Source organism: Lampetra fluviatilis, chromosome 3, assembly GCF_964198595.1.
Source record: "Lampetra fluviatilis chromosome 3, kcLamFluv1.1, whole genome shotgun sequence".
Taxonomy (NCBI): domain Eukaryota; kingdom Metazoa; phylum Chordata; class Hyperoartia; order Petromyzontiformes; family Petromyzontidae; genus Lampetra; species Lampetra fluviatilis.
The window spans coordinates 10047593-10075554 of record NC_136277.1 but is presented as its reverse complement, the minus strand read 5'-3'; the positions used below and the strand labels follow the sequence as shown (position 1 = coordinate 10075554).

Genomic DNA, 27962 nt, shown 5'->3' with positions numbered 1-27962 from the left:
AGTGTTTCAATCTCCGGGCTGTCAGGTCAAGCCGTCAGCCATTGCATGACGGGACCACACTCTCTGAGCCATGTGAGCGCACAGCCCACTAGGCTAGACAAGCCACGGAGTGTCTCGATCTCCGGGCTGTCAGGTCAAGCTGTCAGACAGCATGACGGGACCACACTCTCTGAGCCATGTGAGCGCACAGCCCACTAGGCTAGACAAGCCACGGAGTGTCTCGATCTCCGGGCTGTCATGTCAAGCCGTCAGCCATTGCATGACGGGACCACACTCTCCGAGCCCTGTGAGCGCACAGCCCACTAGGCTAGACATGCCACGGAGTGTTTCAATCTCCGGGCTGTCAGGTCAAGCCGTCAGCCATTGCATGACGGGACCACAACGTTCATGTTAGACACGCAACACTCACTGGGCCATCCTGGTCAGGACCTGCGCCCCAAGATAGGTGACAGCCAGCAGCACAATTCCAAATCCCTGGCCGCATGTCACCATCACAATTTAACACCATCACAACACATACAATTTGAATTATGATCCCCCACAGAACTGATCCAATGCCGAACAGGTACGCACAATTTGTGACGATCCCGAATATTCAATGGGTCACAACAATACACCTCACATCCCGTATCCGTACACATCATCTCCGAGACTCGCATTGCAGCATGCAGCTGTACCAACCGAGTGAAGAGCAACGCAATTTGACGGCAATTAACGGAAACGGACCCCCGATCCATGTAGAACACAAGGAGCATTCTCGCACAAAAGACATCATCTGTGCAACAACGGACAGGAACCAACCAGTGAGTTTGAAACGAATCGAACCTGTCATTTCAAAATCTCCTTCAACATTAACCATGGGACTCAGGGCATTCGAATTTTGAGAGCAAAAAAACTATACACAAACCCCAAGAATCGCCAAATTGATTAATACAGTATATGCAGTATATGAAATTCGTACAGTTAATCATTTGGCGCAATGCTCCATCCAGTCCCCACATGGCAACACACACAATCAATACTCCAGACAATCCGTACATAGTAAATAATCACAAGCAAGTACCCAACATTCCATACACTGTTAACAATTCCAAGCAAAGCTCCATACGGTCTGTACCTTGGCAACAATGACGATCAAAGTTTCTTACAGTTACACGTGGCAATCACGAGCGAAACTCCATACAGTATACACGATAACAACGGCGATTTCGCAACAAAACGATGTAACAACACGAGTCATTAACACGGCAACATACAGGATATCAACGGAGCTCGGGACACCAACACGAATTAATCATTAACTACACCCAGAAGATACCGATCTCGACGCCGTATTTAACAACAACACTTGTTACAAGCAGAAACCCGCATGGTCGCCGCGTCACTTTATCACGCACACAACCGGACGAACACGCTCCGCAAACCAGCGAGTTAAAAAAAACACACGCGATCGCAACCCGGCGCACGTAAGATGGGTGAAGATTATTATTATTTTTCTTGGGGCCGGGTGCTTGTCATGTCACGACTCACCTGGCAAACTGTGAATAGCGGAGGGCGGCAAGGTGGAGCACTGGAACGGCCCGAAGAATCTTTCATGGTGAACACGGCCTGCTCTTGCAAACCCATCCACCTCTCGCGCTCGAGCAGAAGGCTGGAACTCCCCCTCTGCAGGCGTTGATGTCGGCGGGAGCGGCATTTCGGCAGCAGGAGCGGCGTTTTGGCGGGAACCGCGCCCCGACCAGCCCTCGAGTTGGCGGGAACCGCGCCCCGACCAGCCCTCGAGTTGGCGGGAGCGGCGTTTTGGCGGGAACCGCGCCACGATCAGCCCTCGAGTTGGCGGGAGCGGCGTTTTGGCGGGAACCGCGCCACGATCAGCCACCGAGTTGGCGGCCCCACCGCGTGGCCCGCATGCCTGGGCCTCCCCCCGCCAGCCCCCGCAGAGACGACGGTGTCCTCTCCCCGCGGCTCCATCGCTCCGTTCCCGATGGCGGCGAAGCAGCGGTGCGATGACAGTCCCGCCGCTCCGCGTGCAGCGCCATCTCTCTCCCTCTGTCACCGGGGCTGCCATCCCCGGGGCTGTCCGAAGGATGGTCGTCACACCATCCCCGTCGTACGAAGGCGTCCAGATGAGTTTTGTCTTTGTTTTTCGTGTGCCCATTTTACTTCCCTAGGATAACACCTAGCAATATTTATATTTCCACAACTTCTGACGCCAAATGTAGTAGGTTCAAATTAGGTGCACACACACGCAGCTTGGAGGCAACACTATTTATTAAACGGTAAGTAATATAACACTGTACATAAGGTGGTGACCACCTTCCTCAACTCACTAACACTCTGGAACACGACACAGACTGGACCAGGCAGGCAACGGCCTGCCTGGCCCAGGACGACGACTCGGGACTTGACGACCGATGATGTCTTCACTTTGGAGTACAGTACAACAGCCGCCTCGCTCTGCCTTCACACCACGCTTATATTTGGTTTCGCGTGGCTGGCTCCGCCCCGGCGTGGCTGGCTCTCTTCAGGCCACGCCTCCCTTCCCAGGACACGCCTCACTTCCCCCACCTCTGGGAGGGTCCGGATCCCTCCACCACGCGACCCCCCAGGCACCCCCTTGGGGCCCCCAGCCTTCGTACGGGCCGACACAGTAGTGACCTTTCTCTGTCACTACAACTGCAAGGATTCATACTCTTAGGTTTTGTCGGTAAAGTCACCGAGGTAATATAATACAAAAATGAACAGATAGATGAAATTTTCCCCGTAGAGGGCATTAATTATAGATTTGAAGCTTTCGTGACTGCAAGGATTCATACTCTTAGGTTTTTTCGGTAAAGTCACGTAGGTAAAATAAATAATAAAGTATAATAATAAATGAACTGATAAAAAAACCTAAAATGTGTCATTGCCCCTTTACGTGACCCAAGCAGCTTCGCAGTTGACCCCTGCGGCTCTTGACCAATTACGTGCCGAGCCCCGCCCCCCCACCCACCGCTACACCCCCCCCCATTCAACACTTGCCCACGTGTATCCGTACCCCCACGTGGAAACACGCGGCGTGTGAATTCGCGCTCGCAAATAGCTTTCACCCTCCGACTTTTAACACAAAACACGAGCAGCAAGACACGATGGGAGGACAGCCGAAGAAAAAGGTACGTTATGAACGAGATTTACCTTGCAGAAAACTGTTCGTGGTAAAGTGTAAGCGTGCCGTGTTTCGGCCCCACGGGCGCTACCGGTCTGAACTAGAGGCGGTGCCCGCTCCACAAGCGCATTGCGCGGTCGGGTTTCTAGGCGAGGCCGAGGCTTAGGCCTTTGCGGCCTTGGTTCCGTTTAAAGTTGCGCCACACTCTACGCAGTTTTCATCGATGTTTCGCTACTTGTAAGTAAGCAATTTACCGAACTTTTTAACATGTAACTGATAACTGAAGGCATTCTCCATCTCGTCTCAGCTACGTGTGTTTGACTATACTTCACCACACTGGTTTAGTGCGTTTTGGTGAAGGAGGTTCGAGGGGCTGTTCAGATATCGCTCAAACGAAACTTTTATTATTTTACCAGGTAAGGGCCACTGAGCTATAGAGTTATTTTTAAGAATCGACCTGTCCACGCATGATAGCTCAACGAAGTGCCATGTGTGTGCAAATTTATAGCAGCCAAATACTCTAATGATATTAGCCGCAGATGGGAAATTTTATATTTTGCCTGCATTCTGAATATTTGCCCAATGGCCATTGCATTAATTAAAATCTTTCCATCTGGGAGGAAACCGGAGTACGCAGAAGAAAACTCAGACTCTTACATATATAGATTCAATACTCCCTGCCTTGGCATGTCCCGGCCATCTCGCAGTACACGAGGTTCCAGATATCACTCCACTGATCCGTGGCCAGGAATGGAACTGAAGGTCCGCCTGGTTTAGCGCGAACTCGTGTACACACGCAACAAGAAAAACCCTTAGGATGTATAAAGCGACTAAATGCAGTCGTTTCTGAAGACGCTGTGAGCTCAGGGAAAACACAGCCATCTAAAGAGTTTTAAAGGTTTGGAGCGGGGAAGGAAGGGGTAGATTTTACAGGCCCTGGAGACGACAATGGAAGAAGTTGTGCAGAATAAAACTCTTTGAAGAACACGACTGCCATCGAGAGAAGGTTCACTGAACATTTTTACAATGCTTTGTTTTACGGACGATGAAATTAGAGAATATCAGAATCTTTATACTGGAGAAATCTGATGATCTGTAAAGCTCTTTTTCACACATGTCCAGTAGGGGGACGAGTTAAAAAGCTACAATCGAATTAAAACGGAATAGAGCACTTTGAAAGCTGATCATGTTCATGAAATATAGTCTGGCAGTGGGCCTAAAGATATGGATCACAAACTTCAACGAAAAGAAAATTTGAACAAAACTTAAGAAATGTGCATACCGCAGTGAAGTGCGTGCTTGGAATTACACGGAGGCACAGGAAGAGGGCCACATTGAACAGGGGAGCAAAATACAGTCCATTGTTGATTGTTACGGAAAGTTACTATACGTGCGTTTTCGTGGGAAACATCACTGGAAGGGACGGCCACCAACGAAAGAGACTTGGTGATTGGACAAAAAAAAATAGTGGGAAAATGGCCAAAAGAACGATTACCGTGGAGATGGAGCGATGATGAGATCAGCTCCTATGCAAGATTGAGGTGGAATGTGGCATCACTTTTCAGTGAGGGATGGGGTCATGGCACGGGGAGGCAGTTAACCAGCAGTGGATACGACATGGCTCATAATGAGATTTGTTTTAAGTCGTATATATTGGTGCAGTTCGTCCTGCCGAAGGAAAGGAAATTGCACGACTGCGCTCGGCACTAACAATAAGTTCATTTTGTAGCGAGAGCAATTACACATTCAGATGCTGGGGCCAGTCTCAATATGACTATTGTTGATTTATTACAATGTGGTGCTGTCCTAATTTTATCTACTTTGACGGAATTATAGGCTGATTAGATTCCCGACTTTGCAGTCCAGTATTAATATCCATTCACATGGTGCTATCACTTGTGACATTTGAAGTGTGTTCTAGTTTGGTTAAGGTTGCTAGCGTGGTTCTTTGTCATTTAGATGTTTTACTGTGGTGTATTGCAACCCAGAGGTGAGTGGTGGTGTTGACCTTAGCACATGATGCTCTAAGAATGGCCACCACCAGTGGTGAGCGATTACTGAACCCGCGCTGGGTCTCTCACCACCCTACATAAACATTTTCTGAGCTATATGGTAAAGTTCAGTGAAACAACCTCCGTGACTGACACAGCATGTCCTGCACCCAGGGCACCACGATGCCGAGATGTTAACTACATCGTCTGATATGCAGGAGGTCGTGGGTTCGATCCCGACCTTGACGCCTGTATATTTGGCGTTTGCGGCATCTCTCCATGGTTGCATGCCTTTTTTTACAGGTCGTCTGGTTTCTCCCTCCGCATTTAGAAACATGTGTTGAGAATATTTCGCTGCTTTAAATTTCCACATGATCGACCACGTTGAGCTATCATTTGTGGCCGGTTGCTTCTGAAAAAAAGCTATATAGCTCAATGGGCCTTACCTGCTAAAAATATATATATTCATCTTCTTGGTTCTTTTGGTAAAGTCACGTAGAAGGGAAGTAATAAAATAATAAAAATAAAACATAATAATTGTATTATTTATTACTTCCCTTCTACATGACTTTACCGAAAGAACCAAGAAGATGAATCCCTGCAGTCACGAAAGCTTTAAATCAAAATTTAATATATATATTAACAAAGGGTTCACAATTAATATTGTAATGAGCTGTCGTACTGTAATGTAATGTGGTGTAATGTGACCCATTGTACTGTTGTGTTTTGGTGTAGTCTTGGATGTGGATGTTAGAATGGTGTTGTGCGGTCGTGTATGGATGGGGGAGATGTGCTTGTGTTGTGAACGGCGCTGTGCTCTGTGTGCAGTACACAAGCGGCGAGGCCACGAGTTACATCACCCGCAACAAAGCTCGCAAGAAGCTCCAACTCAGCCTGCCCGACTTCCGGTGAGTGAGGTGGAGGAGTGGCGCTCGCAACAAGGGGTCAAAGTTGATTCGTCAGTCATTTAAACCTGCAACATCTGGGTGGTTTTTGATTGCTGCGCTATCTGATGGGTTGCGCAGAGAAATTCAGAAAAGTCCCTTGTTGTACCGTACTTTTATGCTTCCACATTTATGCTCCCAGTCTTCACCAACCCACACTGACCAGCTTTGTTAAATGTGCTCAAATAACCCCACAACCAACATGGTGTGGTGAGGCCCTCATCCAGCATAGGATTGACATAAAGGGATGTGGGTTTACCTGATGACCTCCAGCCCTGAAAGCCTTCGCGACTTATGTGGGCCCCAAGATGTAACTTCGCTTGAAGTGTGTCCCAGTGTGTTTCAGGCATTGCTGTATACTCAATGGCGTGTACCCCTGACCTCGTGTGTCCCTGTGTCCGCCAGGCGTCTCTGCATCCTCAAGGGCGTGTACCCTCACGAGCCACGTCACAAGAAGAAAGCGAACAAGGGCTCGACGGCACCGCGCACCTTCTACCTCGCCAAGGATGTGCGCTTCCTCCTGCACGAGCCGATCGTCGCCAAGTTCCGCGAATACAGGGTGAGGGAGATGATCGGGAGAAGTGAGTGAGTGTACGAGAGACGGGGGACGAGAGGGGTGGAGCATGTGTGGGAGACGGGGAATGTGTGTTGGTGAGAGTGTGGGAGGATTGAAACTGGGGAGACAAAGGCGGCCGGGCGTGATGCTGGCCAACCACCTCCCTCATGTACCGTGCCGGCCTTTATAGATGCTCGCTAACAGCACTTGCCCCAACAGTCTGTTAAGACTATGAGGGGGATCTTTGTCTTTGTTGTGTATGAGAGTGGTCGAGCAGCGGTTAGGGTGCGGCACTGCGAACCTGGCGATTATCTGAACCGGTCTTGGGCCTCCCATAGGTCGACTTCGCCTCAAATGAGTGCCTGGTGCGGTGTGTAAAAACATTGCCACTGGGGAGACAAAGGCGGCCGGGCCTGTTGCTGGCCACCCACCCCCTCGTGTACTGTGCTAGCCTTCATAGGTGCTCGCTAACAGCGCTTGCTCCAACAGTGTTAAGGCTATACAGGGGATCTTTGTTTTTGTGTGCGGGAGACGGGGGAGAGAGGTGGAGTATGTATGGGGGAAACGATGAGTGTGTGTTTGTGAGACAGTGGGAGTGTGTGAGAGAGGGGGGGAGGTGGGAGTGTGTGTTTGTGACACGGGGAGAGGGGCAGAGTGTGTGTGAGAGATTGGTTGTGTTTGTGAGAAAGACATGGGGAGTGTGTGTGAGAGACGGGGTGGGAGTGCGCATATTGTGTGTTGAGAAAGGGGATTGACGTTCGTGTCTCTAATTTCTGTGTCTTTGTGTCTGCATGTCTCCCCATCCCTTCATTATTTCTGTCCGTCAGGTGTTTGTGCGGAAGCTGCGCAAGGCGTACGCCAAGACGCAGTGGGGCCGAGTCGACCACCTCAAGTCCACCAAACCCACCTACAAGCTCGACCACATCATCAAGGAGAGGTGACCTGCCCTCCCTTGCCATGTGTCCTCCCTTGCCTTGCCCATGAATTATAACAATGTATCCATATCTATATGCCATCCTATGTTTATTTGTGCGTGTGTGTTCCTGTATGTCTCCCTGTGTGCCTACATGTCTTCATGTCCTTGTGTGTCTCTGAGTGCCCCGTGTCCTCGCCATGTGTCACCAAGTGCCCCGTCTCCATGTTGCCTCTGTGTCTCCTTGTGTCCCTGGTGCCCGACGTTTGTGGACATGCCGCATGACGTGTATCTGCACTTTCCTTGGGCCCTCTGTGTCTGCGTGTGTTGCCAATGTGTCCCCCTTTGCATTACTGTGTGCTTCACTCGTTTCTCTGCCCACGTGTCCACGTATCTCCCGTTGTGTCCGCGCATCCCTCTGCGTGTTGAAACGTTTCTTTCCATTTGCGCTTGTCCCAGATACTCTGGGTTGCGGACGCGCTGCGGGACGCGCTCTAAACGCTGGCCGCATGATGATGTCTCTTCTGTGTTTCTCCGTGCATCTCTGCATCGGCGTTTATATCCCGTGTGCGACTTGTGCCCCCCTGCGTGTCTATATGCATCCCAGGTACCCCACCTTTGTGGATGCCGTGCGGGACGTGGACGATGGCCTTTCCATGTGCTGCCTCTTCTCGTCGTTCCCACGCTCTGGCCGCTGCCACGTGGACTCGGTGCAGCTGTGCCGTCGCCTGTCGCTCGAATTCCATGGATACGTGGTGCAGGCGCGCGCCCTGCGCAAGGTTCGAGCTGGCCCCACAATCGCAACAATACATCATTGCACACTCAAAATAGCATGCCCAACACGGTACACTAACACAGGCAGGCTGTCGTGGCGAATGCTGTGGGCGAACATCTCTTAATGCCGGCACGCCACTCGATCGAGTGGTGTGGCCGCCGCCGCTACACCCAGCCAACTCGTCTCCACCGCACCATGTGCTAATTTATGGCCGAGTTAACCTTGGGGAGGCCGAAGACTGTGACTGGTTTGTAATTGATAACTGTGGAAATTTTCTGCGCGCATGATTCCGTGTGCTTAACACTACATCACCAGTGCTGATGTTTTCACACCACCATCATCTACTTGTTTAAGGCTTCATCAACCTCAGGGAGGCCCAGGTGGTGTATCTACCAGCGGTCTCTAGGTTAAGCCATAAGACCTAGGCCTGTCCCCGTGATCGCCTGCTAGGGAGCCTTTCACACACCTCACTTGGTCTCAAAGTGCGTATGGCCTGCCATAAGCACTGTGGTGACATCACCGCCACTTCGTGGTGAATGGTAGCTGTTGGGTGTGCTTACATGCCTGTGTTTATGTGCGTGTGTTCGTGCGTTTGCAGGTGTTCTTGTCGATAAAGGGAATTTACTTTCAGGCTGAGGTTCAGGGCCAGACGGTGACGTGGGTCATGCCCTATCCATACTCGCACAACGTGAGGACACACACACACACACACCTACTCGTTTTGTGTGTGTGAGACCGTGTTTGTGAGTGTTATAATACGAGTAAGCGCAAGTGAATGTTATTGCGTGTGTGAGAATTCAGCGTGTGAATTTGTTTGCAAGTGTGGGTGTTGGCGTGTTTTGCAGTGTATCTGGCTGTAACTCTATTGGTTTTTGGTATTTGCGTGTGTAGTGTAACGATTAGCGTGCTGCGCTACGAACCTGGCTAAGAGCCCGGGTTCGATTCCCACTCGTGGCCAACACCAGTGACGCTTTTCTGAAACTGGTTCTGGGTCTCCCATTGGTCGATTCGGCCTCAAATGAGTACCTAGTGCGATGTGTAAACATCACCACGAGTGAGACAAAGGCAGTTGGGTGTGGTGCTTTTCACCCCACGCCCCCTTGTGTGCTGTGCCGGCCTTCATAGGTGCTTACTAATAGCATTTGTTCCAATAGGCTGTTACAGGCTATATGGGACATACTCTTTGTTTTTTTCGGTAAAGTCACGTAGGTAAAAATAAAAAATAAAATAAAAAATAAATGAAAAACAACTAAATTAAATCAAATATGTATGGGATATCTCTTTGTCTTTGAGAGTGTGTGTGCATTTTCACATTGGCTGCTATACACGATAAGCGACTTGATTGGGCTATCATTTGTGGCCAGGTCACTTCTTTCTAGTAGCTATATAGCTCATTGGGCCTTACCTGGCAAAATTAAAATAGTTTTGCTTTGGGGTCAAGCAGGGTTTTGAAAGCTCTGAAGAAGGATGCACGAGGAGAACTCTGCGTCAATTGGTAGATGTTCCTGATGGGTATGCTGTTGGGTTATACTGGTAGGAACCTCCTGGTTACACCAGCCCACAGGGGATTATTGTGTCCGTCCGTCGTGCAGGGAGGGGCTGGGTGGGGAGGGGAGGGTGGGGAGGGGCTGGGTGGGGAGGGGCTGGGTGGGGAGGGTGGGGAGGGGCTGGGTAGGGAGGGGCTGGGGAGGTTAGGGCTGGGTGGGGGGGGGCTGGGTGGGGAGGGGCTGGGTGGAGAGGGGCTGGGTGGGGAGGGGCTGGTCACCCCGTGGTGCCCTTCTAAAACTCAACGTTTAACCTACTCACGCCGGCTTGTGCCCGCCCTCAGTCGTCCATATTTGCGGAATACACCACGCCGCCGTTGACCCTGGCCGTTGACCGAGCAACCCAACGTTCCTACCAGCTCCCTCCGCAGGAATGTGTTGTATGTACTTGATTTGTGTCTTGTGTGTGTGTGCAGCACCCCACAGATGTCGACTACCGCGTCATGTCCACATTCACCGAATTCTACACCTCCCTGCTCGGCTTCATCAACTACCGCCTCTACCAGAGCCTCAACCTCACCTACCCGCCCCGGGTACAGCACACCCCCTCGTTGGACATCATCGGTGCACTGCATGACCTTCCACGAAACTCATGGTCCACCCCTAAACTGCATCCGCAAAAACCATGGCAGATGCAGATACCTGATGCACAACTGGCAAATGTAAAACTCTGCAGTGTGTTCGACTGTGGTCATTCAGAATAGGGCTGCAGAACGTATAACGACACAATGCTCGCAAATACGAAGGAGACATCGCTGCAATAGACTCCGCTACTCTTGATGTGGTTATCTGGCTTGAACACCCGAATTTGAAATTGTAGTTGTTGCTCTGCATCGACATCGGCCACGCGAAAGACAAAGAGAAGTGTGCTGCAGCCCCCGGTGCCCAATCCCGGGCCAATGTTACGTTATCGGCATTTATTTCCGCGCGTTTACATCGGTGCGTGGTGTGCGCCGTACAGGCGAGGCTCTAACAGGGATCCGTCGTCTCTGTTGGGTGCAGGTGGAGGGCTCTGCTGAGGAGACTGCAGGCGGTGTGTATGCCATGGACTCGGAAGCACACCTTGAGGTGAGCGCACCCCAAAAGATCCGCCGTGTAGCCTCAACAGACTGTTGGGGCAAGTGCTGTTAGCGAGTAGCACCTATGCAGGCCGGCACGGCACACGAGGGGGTGGGTGGCCAACACCATGCCCGGCCGCCTTTGTCTCCCCAGTGGTGATGTTTACACACCACACCAGGTACTCATTTGAGGCCGAGTCGACCTAGGGGAGGACCGGTTCAGATAAACCTCACCGATGTTGGCCGTGAGTGGGAATCGAACCCGGGTCTGCAGGTTCCGCATCGCAGCGCGCTAACCGCTGCACTACCGCTCCCCACTGACCGCACACCCCGCACACGCGTACACATACACGCACACAGTGATCCACCCGTTTAGCCAGAAACGAGTTGTTGCGTGGCAAGTGCTGTTAGCGGGCAGCTGGAAGGCACATGGTGGCGCTGTACGTTTACATACAGCTCTTATAGGTACAGTAAAACCTTGGATTGCGAGTAACTTGGTCTGCGAGTGTTTTGCAAGACGAGAAAATTTTTTAAATGAATATTAATTTGCTAAACGCGCGAGGTCTTGCAATACGAGCAGTACGTGTATATGCTTTGTCTGCCAAGCGTCACGTGATCACAACTGATGTACGAGTGCTTTGGATTACAAACACGTTTCCGGAACGAATTATGCTCGCAATCCAAGGTTTACTGTATGTTGTTTGAAGGTTGCGTTGACCCCAGATCAGCTAAAATGGTCATGCCAGCAAGGTAATTGATCCACTACTGATAAGGTCAGCATTGTTACGTGATCAGATGAAACCGTGGTATGGACAGCCTCACGTGATGACCATTATTTGGTGATGCTGCTGCATTGGAAGCGGTGCACAAGCACACTTAACAAATACACATCTCAACACACTCGTCAATAGGCACTGTAGCCTTCAAAGAAAAAAATATATATATCATCGCTGTTGTTTTGGGCAATGTCCCTTAATGTGCTTCGGTTTATGTGTTGCGAAGAAAGACCATTGCCCAAAACGTTGCCCATTTTTTTTATATATACACTTCTTTTTGAAGGCTCCAGTGTTGCAGAAGACTGTGAGTTTTTACGTGAAACTAGCGTCAACTGGGATTGTGAGTTGAAACTAACCATGTTGGGGTTAGACGTTAGGAAGTGGGCCGTGGTGTGTGTAAGCACCACGACCAGCTCGCCATCCACAACTGCGATCCTTGTAATTTGAATGAACTTGCGTTGTGTTTGATGTGAGGACGACGTGTCGTCGGTGTTAATGCTGTGATGCTGCGTGGATGTGTAGAGGTTGTGATGCAGTGTTGATGCTACGATGCTGCATGGACGTAAAGGTTGTGATGCGGTGTCGATGCTGTAATGTGGTGGTGGTGTTGATGCTGTAATGTGGTGGTGGTGGTGTTGATACTCTGATGCGGTGGTGTTGATGCTGTAATGTGGTGGTTGGGTTGATGCTGTAATGTGGTGTTGATGCTGCAATGTGGTGGTGGTGTTGTTGATGCTGTGATGTGGTGGTGTTGATGCTGTGATGTAGTGGTGGTGGTGATGCTGTGATGTGGTGGTGGTGTTAATGCTGTGATGTGGTGGTGGTGTTGATGCTGTAATGTGGTGGTGGTGTTGATGCTGTAATGTGGTGGTGGTGTTGATGCTGTAATGTGGTGGTTGGGTTGATGCTGTAATGTGGCGGTGTTGATGCTGTGATGTGGTGGTGGTGGTGTTGATGCTGTAATGTGGTGGTGTTGATGCTGTGTGGATGCAGAGGATGGCCGCATTGTCTCAGTCGCTGGCCCGGATTCCCGGTTCCAGCAGTAACAGTGAGGAGGTGGCCGAGGAGGAGCGTCCAGATGAGTTCCTCGTTGAAGAAGTATGCACAGTCACACACTCGCACACTCAAACATGCACACACTCACTCACACATGTACGCACACTCACACACACCCACACACTCACACATGCACACACTCGCACACTCACACACGCACCCACTCGCACGCACGCACACTCACACACTCACACACACGCACACTCACACATGCACGCACTCATACACGCTCACACACACACACACACACTCACGCACGCACACACACACACACACTCACGCACGCACGCACTCACGCACACACACTCATGCACGCACGCACACTCACACATGCACGCACGCACACTCAAATATGCACGCACACTCACACATACACACGCTCACACACACACTCACTCGCACGCACGCACACTTACACACTCACACACACACTCACACATGCACACTCACACATGGACGCACTCACACACGCTCACACACACACACTCACGCACGCACACTCATGCACACTCACACACACTCACGCACACACACTCACGCACGCACTCACACTCATGCACGCACACACACTCATGCACGCACACACTCACACATGCACACACACTCATACATATACGCACGCACGCACTCAAAAACACTGAGCTCCCCTGTATAGGTCTAAAACAGATTGTTAGGGAAAGTGCTGTTTGCGAGCAGAAAAAGGGGGTGGTTGGCCACGCCCGGTCGCCTTTGTCTCCCCAGTGTTAATCTTTACAGACCACACCAGGTACTAATTTAGTGCCGAGTTAACCCAGGGGAGGTACAGGACCGGTTCAGATATTCGCCGCTGTTATTGGTCGTGAGCGGGAATCTTAATCCCACGGGGGGGGGCCTCATGAAAATTTTAAATTTCAAAACGTTTCTGCTGACCAGTTTTTAAATTGTCAGAATGCATAGTGACCTGATAATAGCTATTGAGTAACAGACACCGTTTGGTAGTAAAACAAAAAAAATACTCAATGAACTAATTTATGTTAAAAGTTAATTAACAAACATGTTGCTGGCACAGGACATTTGCCGCACCTCCGATTGGTGTTGTTGGCTATGTACAGTAGAACCTCTGGTCACGACCATAATTCGTTCCATAACTTTGGTTGCAACCCGATTTGGTCGTGACTCAAACCTAATTTCCCCATTGGAATGTATACGATTAATCCGTTCCAGACTCCTACGAACTGTATGTAAATATTTTTTATTTTTAAGCACAAAAATAGTTAATTATGCCATAGAAGTCACAGTGTAATAGTAAACTAAATGTAAAAACATTGAATAACACTGAGAAAACCTTGAACAACAGAGAAAACTAACATTTCCGCGTCAAGGGTTAGAATCGTTCAACAAGATGATTGTTTCTGAGAGAGAGAGCGAGAGAATATTCGTATGAGCAATTCATGTTTCTATTGAAAGTAAGTTAACAGTAATATTTGGGTACAGTATTGTTTTTGGAAGCATTCACCGTGATATCGTATGAACGTTTACTTCACCGCATCATCGTATGAATGATGCGAGAAGAGATTAACGGGTTCTTATGGTAGCGATTTACGTACTCGGCGCTTTCGCTCTCTAAATTACGGCTTGAATGAGGGGGGAGGGGTATGACTACACTCACAAAATTAATATCTTACTAGGAATTTTATATAACAAAAGTTATATACATAATTGTTACGCTTTATGTAATTCAACAAACAAAAAAATGGCGCGGAAGGGGAAATCGGCCGCGGCTGTGTTTGATCGCCACCCGAGTTTGTGTTCGTGACCAGATTAAAAAATTTTGTGAATTTTTTGCTCGGAACCGGAATTGGTCGTGGTCAGAAGCGTTCGTGACCAGAGGGTTCTACTGTACTGCGCAAAAGAAGTTCAACATACATACAAGGGTTTTTTCCCGTCATGCACAAGTGGATTCCAGATGGATTCAAGAATCCCCATCACTATGCTGACATCTCCTAGCTGTCTTGCATCTCGAGCGTACAACACTTGGTGGTTTGCCAAATGCTCATCAGGCTCACTATTGCTAAGTTTCGGAGCTGCAGCCGGTTTGAGTGAAATCGACGTGAGAATCATCTTTTCGAATCCGAATTGAGAACTGCGATTCCCTGTGCAGCTTCTCACAATCTTTTGCCTAAACGTGTCACTGCTGCGTCTCCGTTTGTCCCCCCCGTCTGCCCCCGTGCGTGTCTGTGCAGGAAGACCGCGAGTTGTCCGAGCGACGGAAAGCAGACGCCGCTAAACAGGCGGCACTGCGTTCTCTGTTCGAGGGCACGAAGTTTTTCCTGAACAGAGAGATCCTGCGAGAGATGTTCACATTCATCATCAGGTGTGTGTGAGCGTGCGCGACTGGGGGAGCGGTAGCGGTTAGCGTGCTGCACTACGGACACGGCGACCAGAGTTCAATTCCTGCTCATGGCCAGCAATGCAAGTGACGATAATCTGAACCAAGCCTGGGCCTCCTCTAGGTCGACCCAGGTTCAAATGAGTACCTGGTTGCGTTGGAAGTTAAATGTCTTTACGTTAATGGGCTAAATGTCTAACTAACTAGACTATAAGACTATAACTGGCTGTGATGTTGTGGTGTGTGTGTCTGTCTCTCTGTGTGTGTGTGTCTCTCGGTTTGTGTGTGTCTCTCTCTGTGTGTGGGTGTGTCTTTCTGTGTGTGTCTCTTTCTGGGTGTGTCCTTTTTGTGTCTATGTGTGTGTCTCTGGGTGTGTCTCTAGGTGTGTCTCTAGGTGTGTCTCTGTGTATGTCTCTCTGTGTGTGTCTCTATGTGTGTCCCTTTGTGTGTGCGTCTCTCTCCGTGTGTCCCGGTGTCTCTCTCTCTCTCTGTGTCACTTTGTGTGTGTGTCTCTGTGTGTGGGTGTGTCTTTCTGTGTCTCTCTCTGGGTCTCTCTCTGGGTATGTCTCTTTGTGTGTGTCTCTGTCTGTGTGTGTGTCTCTCTCTGTGCGTGGGTGTGCCTCTCGGTGTGTGTCTCTCCTTCCCTCGATGTGGTGTTGACCCCCGTTTGTTTCACTCGTTTTTTACCGAGCTGGATATCTCACTAGCACAGCCACCGCTGCGTTGGTTCGTTTACATTGACATGCTAATCTCTCACGATACAATGGCCACCTCCTCAGCTCTCGCATCAACCTCAACCCCCCTTCCCCCCCTCCCCATCTCGGTTCCCATCTTTGCATTTCCCACACGCTTCAACACAATCTCTAGCCCCCCACCCTCTTTCCCGATGCGGCACCCCCCCTTCCCCCCCTCTCGGCTCTATATATAAGGACTTGTTTCAGCAGCCTGTTTCTCTCTCCCACCTGAAGACGATTGCTCGTGTGGCGATCAAAACGTTCGTGATCTATTATTTGTTTCTACCTACTTGACTTTACCCAAAGAACCAAAGAGTATGGTTGCGGTGTGTAAAAACATCGCTACTGGGTACATATAAAGGTGGTCGAGCGTTGGCGCTGGCCACCAAACCCCCTCGTGTGCCATGCCGGCCTTCATGAAGTGCTCTCAAGCAGCACCTGCCCGACAAGTCTGTTAGAGGCTATATGGGGATCTATGTCTTGTGCGCAACTGTGAATGTGACAAACACGGCAACCCGAGTTCAATTCCAGGCTTCGTTTACCGCCGGCGGTGTGTGATATCTCAACCGAGCCTTCCCGAGGTTCAACCGGCCTTAAATGAGTATCTGATGCGATATTGTATACATCAGCAGTGGGAAGACAAAGGTAGCTGGGAGTGGTGCTGGATACACCGCACCTCTCGAGGAGCGTCTGGTGCCAGCTTAAATAGTATCTCCATAAAAAACAGCACTTGCCCCCAGAAGTCTAAAAGGCTACGTGGGGGGGGATCTTTGTCTTTTTTTTCCTAGGAGCTTTGGGGGTCAGGTGTCGTGGGACTCGTCCGTGTGCATCGGGGCAACGTACCCCGAGACGGACGAGACCATCACCCACCAGCTGGTGGATCGGCCCAATGCCCCACAGACTTTCATCAACCGGTCAGTTCGCTCAACGCACACACAATCTACACACTTGCACACTAATAATGCATGCCAAGACTCGTGTTACAATACAGCTAACACGCTACGCACGTTAGACATGACCATAACGTACGCAGCCAACCGTGCTAATCGGAGGTGTGGGAAATATGCACACTAAGGCACACGTCACAATACGACTAACACACCCTACACACGTAATACACGACCATAACGCCGCAGACCTACATCAGCCGGTGAGCTCACAATACACATGACGCACAATGCATAATATACACGACATGTAATACTGGTAGGAACCTCCTGGTTACACCATCCCACAGGAGATTATTGTGTCCATCCGTCCGTCGTGCATCCAAAAATGGGAGGGGTGGGGCTGAGTGGGGAGGGTGGGGAGGGGCTGGGTGGGCTGCGTGGGGAGGGTGGGGAGGTGCTGGGTGGGGACGGGCTGGGTGGGGGGGGGTGGGGCTGGGTGGGGGGTGGGAGGGGAGGGGCTGGTCACCCCGTGGTGCCCTTATAAAACTCAACGTTTAACCTACTCACGCCGGCTTGTGGCCACCCTCAGTCGGGCATATTTGCGGAATACACCACGCCGCCGTTGACCCTGGCCATTGACCGAGCAACCCAACGTTCCTACCAGCTCCCTCCGCAGGAATGTGTTGTATACTATTCACTGCACACAGTAAACTACTTGATCAGCCCATGGGCTCACACAATGCATAATAGTACAACATAATGCACAAAATACACTCAACACACACACACAGTACACAACACAGATAGCCCCCGAGTTACGATGGTCCGACTTGCGATATTTCGATCTTACGATGGCGAAACGACAAAATAGTACAATATTTTAAGTTTCGCGCGGCAGGCAAACGCAGCAGCCGTACGAGGTACGATGCTGTACGTTGGGACGCAGCCGGGATGTACGCATCTCCCGCCTTGTGTGATGCAGAAAGGGATTGTTTCCTGAAAAAACTTTCTATTAAATTGCAGTTCATAGAGGTAGGCTAAGAATTTATCTTGGTTCTTTTTTTTACTTTACATGTTGCTGTGTAATACAGTATAGTAATTAATAAATACATACAGTATATAGTGTATACAGTACAGTACTGTAAATTGCTCTAATTTTGCTCAATGATCACCATTCTTTAAGACTCCTGGGTAGGCTAGGCAAGCTTCGACTTCCGATATTTTTGACTTACGATGGGGTCGTCGTAACGCATCTCCATCGTAAGTAGAGGACTGCCTGTACAATGCACATGACGCGATATACACACCAACACCACCCCTTGTACCAGAGGTCGCAATCGGGTACCCGATACCCGTACCCTACCCGATACCCGGCTACCCGTACCCAGCCGGGTACGGGTACCCATTTGCGACCCTGGTGTGGCCGGGTACGGGTAAGGAATCAAAACCCGTTTGCGACCTCTGCCTTGTGCCTTGCTGACCTTCATCGATGCATCTCACGAACAGCACTTGCCTCGACAGTCGTTGAAAGGCTACACGGGGGATCTTTGTCGTCGTCGTGTGTGTTTGCGTTCGTAGGTGCTACGTGCAGCCGCAGTGGGTGTGCGACTGCGTGAACGCGGGCGTGCTGCTGCCCGTGCAGGACTACTTCCCGGGAGTCTGTCTTCCCCCCCATCTCTCCCCCTTCGTCGAGGAGAAGGAGGGCGACTACGTTCCCCCGGAGAAACTCAAGCTGCTCGCCCTGCAGAGGGGAGGTGAGAGAAGGGGCGCCCCCCCGTGCACGCTTGGGGTCGCGTCACATGGTCATACGGGAACGCTGCGGGGACACGTGGGGTTACACAGGAAGACGTGGGGGATATTACAGGTTCACACAGGACGCACGGACATGGGGGGCACGTGGGGATACGCAGAGTCACACGGGAACGCACCGGTTCGCGCTGCGGGAACACGTGGGGTTACACAGGAAGACGTGGGGGATATACAGGCTCACACGGGACACACGGACATGGGGGGCACGTGGGGACACGCACGGTCAAACGGGATACACGAACATGGGGGACACGTGGGGATACGCAGGGTCACAGGGGGCCGCACTGGTTCGCGCTGCGGGGACACGTGGGGTTACACAGGAAGACGTGGGGGATATACAGGCTCACACGGGACACACGGACATGGGGGGCATGTGGGGATACGCACGGTCACACGGGACACACGGACATATGGAGATAGAAGGGTCACACGGGACACACGGACACGTGGGGATACACGGTCACACAAGGGACCCACGGGCTCACACAGCAACAGACGGGGATGCATAGGGACACATGATAGTTACACAGGAACAAGAAAGATCTTTGAGGGACGCATGGAGACGCACACGGGGACACGTGTGGGGTACACACAGAGTTGCACGTGGGTCATAGAGGGTCACACGGAGATGCGTAAGGAATATGGGGTCAAAGAGTTTCTCATCTCTCTGTCTCTCTCCCCCGAATGGCCTTGCAGATACGGGCGCAGAGGATGAGGATGAAGAGGAGGAAGTCGATGACGATGACGACGACGACGATGAGGAAGAGGACGAGGTTGACGCCGTGGAAAAGAAACAAGAGAAGAGTTTAAAGAAGGCGGAGCGCAAGAGGATCGAGAAGAAGGTGCTGTCCCGTTTGTGCATGTGTGTGCGTGTGTGTGTCTGCGTGTGTGTGTCTGCGTGTGTGTCTGCGTGTGTGCGTGCGTGTGCGTGCGTGTGCGTGCGTGAGTGTGCGTGTGTCTGCGGGGAGCGCCGCGCTACGGACCTGGCAACTCGAGGTTTAATTCCCGCTCGCGGCCAATGAACAGGATACAGCGGTGAATAAATGAACGAGTTTTTGGACTCTTAGATCGTCTTCGCCTTAAAATAAGTACTTGGTGTGATGTGTCGGCATCACTACTTGGGAGACAAAGGCAGCCGGGCATGGTGTTGGCCACCCACCACCTCGGATGTCGTCTTGGCCTTTATAGGTGCTCGTTAATAGTACTGGCCCCAACAGTCTGTTAAAGGTTATACGTGGGTATTTTGTATGAAAAATAACAAAAGATTTTACCCTTTCTGGCAACAAAACAGGAGGTGTTGAGATGTTCAAGCACCAAATAGAAACCTTTTGCAAGCAATCAACTCTGCGTTAACCACACGGTACTTGTGGTTAACATGCAGATCCCATAAAAAATATCCCATGATGTAGCCGCCCACCCCAAGCTAGATATGCTCTGATACGTTCATTGGCTTTGTGCTGTCCGCCTTTCGGCGTTCTGTGGTCTGACATTGGTGAGGCTAGGCCATTAAAGAAGGCTGTCTCCTGGTGTAGGCCAATCGGTTTCAAAGAAAATGCATATCGTAGGAAAATCAGCTTGGTTTGTTGGCATGTTCACCACAAGTATGTGTGGTACTGGTAGGAACCTCCTGGTTACACCAGCCCACAGGGGATTATTGTGTCCGTCATGCAGGGAGGGGCTGGGTGGGGAAGGAGGGGCTGGGTGGGGAGGGGAGGGTGGGGCTGGGTGGGGAGGGTGCGGGTGGGGAGGGGGGAGGGGCTGGGTGGGGAGGGTGGGGCTGGGTGAGGGGTGGGAGGGGTGGGGCTGGGTGGGGAGGGGCTGGTCACCCCGTGGTGCCCTTATAAAACTCAACGTTTAACCTACTCACGCCGGCTTGTGCCCACCCACATTCGGGCATATTTGCGGAATACACCACGCCGCCGTTGTCCCTGGCCATTGACCGAGCAACCCAACGTTCCTACCAGCTCCCTCCGCAGGAATGTGTTTAATGCAGACTTGATTCCTTGCAAAAGGCTTCTGTTTGGTGTTTAACACCTATTTTATTGCCAGAAAGGGTAAAACCTATTTATATGTTCCATGGGTATTTTGTCTTTTGGGTCCTTTGTGTCCAAACTCGGGTTGTCTTTTGCGCATGGGTGTGTGTATATACACACACGTGGTTATCTACATGTGGTCAATCCAGCTTCATCAATGGTAACTTAAAAACTATGGAAGGAAGTCCACTTCCGGTTTACCATTCTACATTAACCCGCACTGACTAGCGTGGTCAGCAACACTCAAACGTGTCCCGTGAATGGCGCCGTGAAGCCTTCATCCAGCCTTGGGCTGACGGAGGAGGGTACGATATCTGCGTGTAGACTTTTAACCAATACGTTTTCACACAACCACCGATCTGTGAACATTTGCGCCTGCCAATCTGTTGAACTAGATTCTAATTATCAATGACTTGTAATCTATAATCGATTTCATAAACAATTATCTATAAGATCTATTCACAACCACAGTTACTAAGCTCGCCAATGTGTTAGCGGGTTGTATCCTGCATCGTTTGGTATGATCACTGACGTTTTGATCCACGTGTTGGCACCATCTTCAGGAAGTGAAAAGCGCGTAGTGAAACTGTGAAACTCAAATAAACTATTTGTATTTTGCCAGGTAAGGCCCACCTGGCCACAAATGATAGCTCAACAAAGGGTAAAAAAAACTATTATCATATTTTTCTACTGGCAAAGGAGGTTCCAATGGTGTAAATGCTTACCCCGAGCTCTCATACTCTGATGGTGCATTGTCTTTGAGTTGTGCGCCTTTTGGTCTCATCTGGTCCAACACCATGTGAGACTAGGCTCTAAGAAAAGCTGTCTCGGGTGTGGACCAATCAACTTCAAGGACAGTGCATACATTATCAGAGTTGTGTGTTCTTTGTTTGCATTCCGACCCGCAGGTATTGTGGTCAATGCAAACATGACTCCTTGTAAAAAAGGTGTCAGTTTTGTTGCCAGATAAAAGGGTAAAAAACCAATTATATTTTTCTACTGGCAAAGGAGGTTCCAACGGTGAAAGTGGCTTATCATTTGGAAATGTATAGCGGTCAAATACTCTTTAAACGCACGTTTCTAAATGTGGAGGTGAGGACCCGGAGAAAAATCCTCACGACCACGGGGGAGAGAGAAGTGAAAACTCCGAATATACAAACAGGTGTTGGGGTCGGGATCGAACCCACAACCTCCTGTATACTGGACGGCACCACCATGCAAACCTCTCACGCAGTCGTGCTCTCTAGTCCTGACGTGCGTGTTTGTGCCCCCGTGTGTTTGAGCATGCTGATGTGTCTCCTCTCGTGCGTGCGTGCGTGCGTACAGGAAGATGTGTGTGTTTGTGTGCCCCCGAGTGTGTGAGCATGCTGGTGTCTCCTCTCGTGCGTGCATGCGTACAGGAAGATGTGCGTGTTTGTGTGCCCCCGAGTGTGTGAGCATGCTGGTGTCTCCTCTCGTGCGTGCGTACAGGAAGATGTGCGTGTTTGTGTGCCCCCGAGTGTGTGAGCATGCTGGTGTCTCCTCTCGTGCGTGCGTGCGTGCGTACAGGAAGATGTGCGTGTTTGTGTGCCCCCGTGTGTTTGAGCATGCTGATGTGTCTCCTCACGTGCGTGCGTGGCGTACAGGAGGATGTGCGCGTGACGGACGGGCGCCTGCGCGTGACGGACGAGGTGCGCGTGAGCGCCGAGCAGGACGCTGAAGAGAAGCGCCTGGCGCTCATGATGATGAAGAAACGTGACAAGCACCTCTACGACAAGATCATGAAGACGCGCAAACGCAAGCGCAAGGAGGTGGGGGATGCACGGCACACCCACACACACACATTGCACGCTCATACACCCGCGCACACCTATATGCGCACGGACATGCTACACTCATACTCGCACACACAACACTCATACAAAGACAAAGAACCCTCCCCCCCCCCGTATAGCCTCAACAGACTGTTGGGGCAAGTGCTGTTAGCGAGCACCTTTGAAGCCCAGCACGGCACACGAGGGGTTGGGTGGCCAACACCACGCCAAACTGCATGCATCTATATACACACACACACACACACTATATTCTCATACACAAAGATAAAGATCCCCCGTATAGCCTTAACAGACTGTAGGGGCAAGTGCTGTTAGCGAGCACCTATGAAGGCCGGAACGATACACGAGGGGGTGGGTGGCCAGCACCACGCCCGACCGCCGTTGTCTCCCCAGTGGCGATGTTTACAGACCGCACCAGGTACTCATTTCAGGCTGAGTCGACCTAGGGGAGGCCCAGGACCGGTTCAGATAATCGTCACTCGTGTTGGCCGTGAGCGGGAATCGAACCCGGGTCGCCGGGTTCATAGCGCAGCGCGCTAACCACTACACTACCGCTCATACACACATACACACACACATGCTCACATTACATTCATACACCCACGCTCACATACTACACTCGCACACCTATCCAAACACCTCTCCAAACACGCTAGGGATGTGAGATCGCATCGGTTAACCTGTGAACATCGATTGGTATTCTTACTATTCACGTATCGATTTGTGCAGGAGAGGATTTGTTATTGTGGGAGTTTCAGGGTCACCGATCCATGTGATCCTCTGTTTGTCCCATTGTCATTCCAAGCATGGGCCTATCCATGCCTCTTTACACACCTTTAAGCTCTTGCTTGTATGTCGTATGCATACAAATGTATGGCCAGATGATTCTGCGGTTCCAGTTGTCTACTTACACAATGTGAAGTTAATAAGTTTAAATTCCAGTTGGGAGTTGACTTTACCCATCCACCATCACCCCCTTTCTCTGCCATAGCAAATTAACTGTAGGTTTTCAACAAGCGAATTTCAATCGTTTTTCATGGCCGCGATGTCGTTTAAGAATCAAATGTTTGAGATTCGTTTTTGCATTTTTTGCATGCGGTCATATCACACGCGTATTGCACCCGATTGGATGGGTAACCAGGATGTAGATGGCCGTGCACCAAAATACTGTACTTCTATGCTGCCACGTCTGTGTTTCCCCCTGCCTTCACTTAACCCGCATTGAGACCAGCGTGGTGAAATATGGTAAGATCACCCTAATGACCCACGTAGTGTTGTGAGGTAGGCCCCCCCTCGCACAGCGGGAAATTGACAAGAATCACATTTGCAATATAAAATCAGCCTGCGGTCGTGATCCGATTGCGGGACAAGGAACTGAGATGAGTGTACGCCCACCGCGTCCTGTGTCAGTCCGCTCAGCCGTGTAGCTCAGAAAGTAGTCTGTCGCGTTAGAACGGTGCGTGTTCTACGTTGACAAAAGTGTTCCCGAATGGAATAACTGTGCTGTCGCAAAAGCACATTGTGTAAATACGCGTTGAGCGAAGAGTTGTACATGTACGCGTGTCCTTGGTTCTTTCGGTAAAGTCACGTAGAAGGGAAACGATAAAATAATAAAAATATAAAACATTTAATTCTCACGACGTTTCGACTGCAACACAAGCAGCAATCATCATAATCAGGTGTGAAAAACACGGCAAGAAGATTTGAAAAAAGTGGCGTTTTTTTTCTTTCAAATTTTCAAGCTGTGGTTTTCACACCTGATGATGATGATGATTGCTTGTGTTGCAGTCGAAACGTCATGAGATTTGTATTGTTTTATATTTTTATTATTTCCCTTCTACGCGACTTTACCGAAAGAACCAAGAATATGAATCCCTGCAGTCACGAAAGCTTTAAATCAAAATGTACGCATGTGTTGTTGTATGATGGCTTCGGGGCAACCTTTGCGGCATCGTATCCTTGCTCTGACGGACTGAGAGGCTCACTGCGTGGATGTCTGATTGCGTGTGCATTCTCTCTTGTCTGTGTGTGTGTTTGCGCACAGGCTAACAAACTGGTGGCCAAGCGGAAAGCCATTGACGAATCGGCCAAGGTGGCCAAAAAGCAGAAAACCAAGCAACGCTAAATGGCTCTTTAGAGCATTTGCTCTGGCCAGACAACAGTTGGACTTCCTCTCCAGCCATTGTATCATCGTCAGCATCTAACTGTGCTCAAATGCAAAGTCTTGGCTCTGTGTAACATCATTATTATTAATATTTTCTTTGCTATGCGAGTTGGCCAATGTTGAGCCATCTTCTTGAAAGAGCAGCCACACTTTTTAAAGAGCATAAGATTTCTCGGCCCTTTGTCCATCTGCTGTTCCTCTTTGTTTAAGTCATGGTGGGGGGTCTTTTACCCATACTTCGTTGCAGATTGAAGTGGGGCCAAGACTCTTTCGATATCACTTCTACGCCTTGTGGCGGGAAATCAAACCCACATCGCCGGGTTCACAACAACACCTTAACCACGGCACAACTGCTCCATGGAAGGGAAAAAAAGCACAACAGCAATTCTATTACACATTCTCCCAGGTTGTGAACTGGTGGGATTGACATGACAGCCCATCATTATCTCTCTGTTGTTCAGTAAATCAAGGCTATGTGGGAAGTTTGGCAGCAGATGTATGTTCTGAAGACAGACTGGCTCCTACCATGAGAATGTGGAAATTAAACAACTTGCCTTGTGGCTATCAACAAATATTCACCGTCTGACTTGTTTGAGACATGCTTGTTTGAGCAGGGAGATGTTTCTATTATCTCGTATACCACAGAAACATTGACACGTACACAACAATTTGAGATGCGTAGGCGTGTATTGGTTTGCACGAATACGAGGATTGATCAAAGAGTTTTGAGATTGAAATTAGTTTGAAAAGTTTCCTAGTGCCCCTTCAATTCATGGAGGCACCTGTGGTGGAGCTCGTGGTTTAAATAATCGTTGGAATGTCACAAAACCTTCCTTTGTAGAGCAGTGTTTGGCTCTGGGAACGGAAGAAAAAAAGTCAGATCAGGAAAAGATTGTGAGAGGCTAAGGATGGGAATGGCAGTGCTTGGTAAAAAAAAAAACTGGCGCACTGAAGGGCTTGTCCACCGGTGCATTATTGTGCTTAAAGTTCCACAATGAACCTTCATTTGAACATCGCTTGTGAACACCTCCCAGGTGCTGAAAAATAGTCATAGAATTCCTGGTTCACTTTGCCACTTGGTGAAATGCACCAATGCATCGTATTCAAATAAAGTAATTTGCAGAGCCATCTTTCTCAGCTTTGCAGGATCATAATCGTAGACCAGCTTTACATCGCTTTGTGGTGACTGGCATGATATACCGTTGTTTTGCTCGGCTGTCAGAAAGTTACTACGTTGGAACATCGTGGTAGACAGTGGTGACTTGTGGACACCTTTATCCAACATTGGATTGACTGGCTGGTAGTGCGATCCATACCGTGTCTTCTTCCTCCTCGGATCGGTTGATAAAACTTGGCAATCATTTGTAACGTGTTTCAAAACTGTTGCTTTTCTGTTCCGTCATTGGAAATGGAGATGCTGATATAATGAGCCGGTAGAGTCCTGCTTTGGGCATTGTGTTAGCACCTCCCATCGTGATCTGGTTCGACTTCACATCTACATTCCCATAAAACAACTTACAAACGTTCTGATTAAACTTCATACAATAGCTAATCCACACTCCTGTGTGTGTGCCGGTTTAAATATGGAGAAACGATTTTAGAATTTGAAAAAAATGTTGAATGACCGAGAAACCTGCACGGTTTGTATGTAAACTGTAATGATGCATTCGTTAAATAAAATCTATTATTTCGCTCATGCATTGAGTCATGCGTGTGTAATACGAGAGGCGGTCGTCGATTGGTGGGATAGGCTCCGCCGGTTCAGCCATCAGCCAATTAGATCGATGCGCCAAGTTCAAGGGCGGAGCTCGAGGGTTCTTGTGGGTAACCATCCAGAAGGTTCGTGAAGGGGGCGTGGCTTTAGGCGGGGCTTGGTGACGTGGGTGAAGGGTTATAAGGGGCAGCAGGAAGCAGCTCGGGGTCGGTGTGTGGAGTCTAGAGGCGAGACCACGGGCCGGAGGCTGTCTCCTTGCACGCCGTCTGCCAGCGGCGTGCGGGAACGGGGGAGCGTCAGCGAGCTGTGCGCGGAGCAACAATATCTAACGCGCGGAACGAGAGTGGAGCGGTGTCGGTGTGAAGAGAATGCGGGGAGCTGTCCAGCCAACACGTGTGTAGTGACATAGCGCTGACTGTTGGACAGCAGCAGCAACTGCAGGTGGGCACTTAGCGCACACACCGCTGAGCATCTACGCGGGTGTGCCGGACGGGCGGATGAACTGGGGCAAGGGTCATGATAGACCTCGTGTGGAAGCACCTGGAACCCTCCGGAGGGTTTGAGAAGGGAGGTGTGGCTAGGGCGGAGCAAAGTTGTGTCGAGGGAGAGCTCTCCGCTGCCAGTCGTCACTGCCGCCTTCGCCCGATCATTGCGTGGCTGGGCAGTAGTTGGCTGTCCCGGTCCACGCCGTCGGTGCAACGCGGACAGGGTCGTGTCTGGGACGAGGCGCACGGCAGCGGGGTCGTGTGTGTGAGAGAGAGGGGCCCGGATGGTGGCGTGAGCTCGGCAACAACGAATAAAGAGGGCTGAGCGGTTCGTCCTGCGACCACCTCGTCTCCGGCTGACTGTGACGCACGCACAGACGATACTGCACATGTTTGAAACCATTTTTACACGCTTTTATTTAACTCACTTCGTCTGTTGTATCCTCAAAAAAGAAATCTTTTAACTCAATTTCAACCGTATTCCCAATGTATCGACTGCAAACGTGTGTGTCTTACTGATGACAATACTATATTCTATCATTAAAAATAAGATAAAAAAAATTTAAACAATCATTTTTACGGCTCCACACTCAACTCACGTTGGCTGTAAATCACCACGGTCCCTTACGTCACGACAAGCCTCGGGGAGCCACGCCGAGGGGTGGGGGATGTGGAAAGAGGGGAGGGGCGATGGGGGAAGGGGGCAGGGGGAGGGGCAGCTCGGACAGTACATTTCATTAAAGAGTGTTTAAAAAAAAAGTATTTTAAAATGTTTTATGATTTACATGAGGTGGGTTAGAATCAACGCTACAGGCACTAGAGGCGCCAAATTTACAATATTTTATTGACATTAAACTGCGACCCTCAACAGGGGCAAACCATAATGTACCTGTGTAAAACAATAATTTGGTGGTGCTGCTGCGTTGACATTGGTGCACAACCACGATTTACAAAATTCGTCACACTGCCTTAAAACATCGGTGATTCTTGAAATAGACCTTCTAGATAGCAGGCCAGAGAGATAGAGTTCATAATGATCATACTCTCTGGTTCTTTCGGTAAAGTCACGTAGGTATAAAATAAAATAAATCACGACGTTTTGGGCGCGTCATCAGGAGGGAAAGCATGGTCTGCTGCTGAGGCAAACTGTTTTAAAAGGTTTGAAATGGGTGTAGCTCAAGGTGTCATAAAGA

At 50.0% G+C, this 27962-nt stretch overlaps 1 protein-coding gene across 1 annotated transcript; it reads left to right on the top strand.

The window, feature by feature from the left end:
• The first annotated feature begins 3006 nt into the window (after positions 1–3006).
• Positions 3007–24728, top strand: PES1 (pescadillo ribosomal biogenesis factor 1). The gene is made up of 15 exons (XM_078882463.1): positions 3007–3152; positions 5965–6044; positions 6486–6639; positions 7464–7573; positions 8157–8328; positions 8923–9012; positions 10285–10401; positions 10871–10936; positions 12696–12800; positions 14981–15111; positions 16649–16774; positions 18329–18504; positions 19256–19401; positions 22218–22382; positions 24451–24728. The coding sequence occupies exons 1-15, from the start codon at positions 3129–3131 to the stop codon at positions 24529–24531; spliced, it is 1743 nt and encodes a 580-aa protein (XP_078738589.1). The 5' UTR covers positions 3007–3128; the 3' UTR covers positions 24532–24728.
• The last annotated feature ends 3234 nt before the right edge of the window (positions 24729–27962 follow it).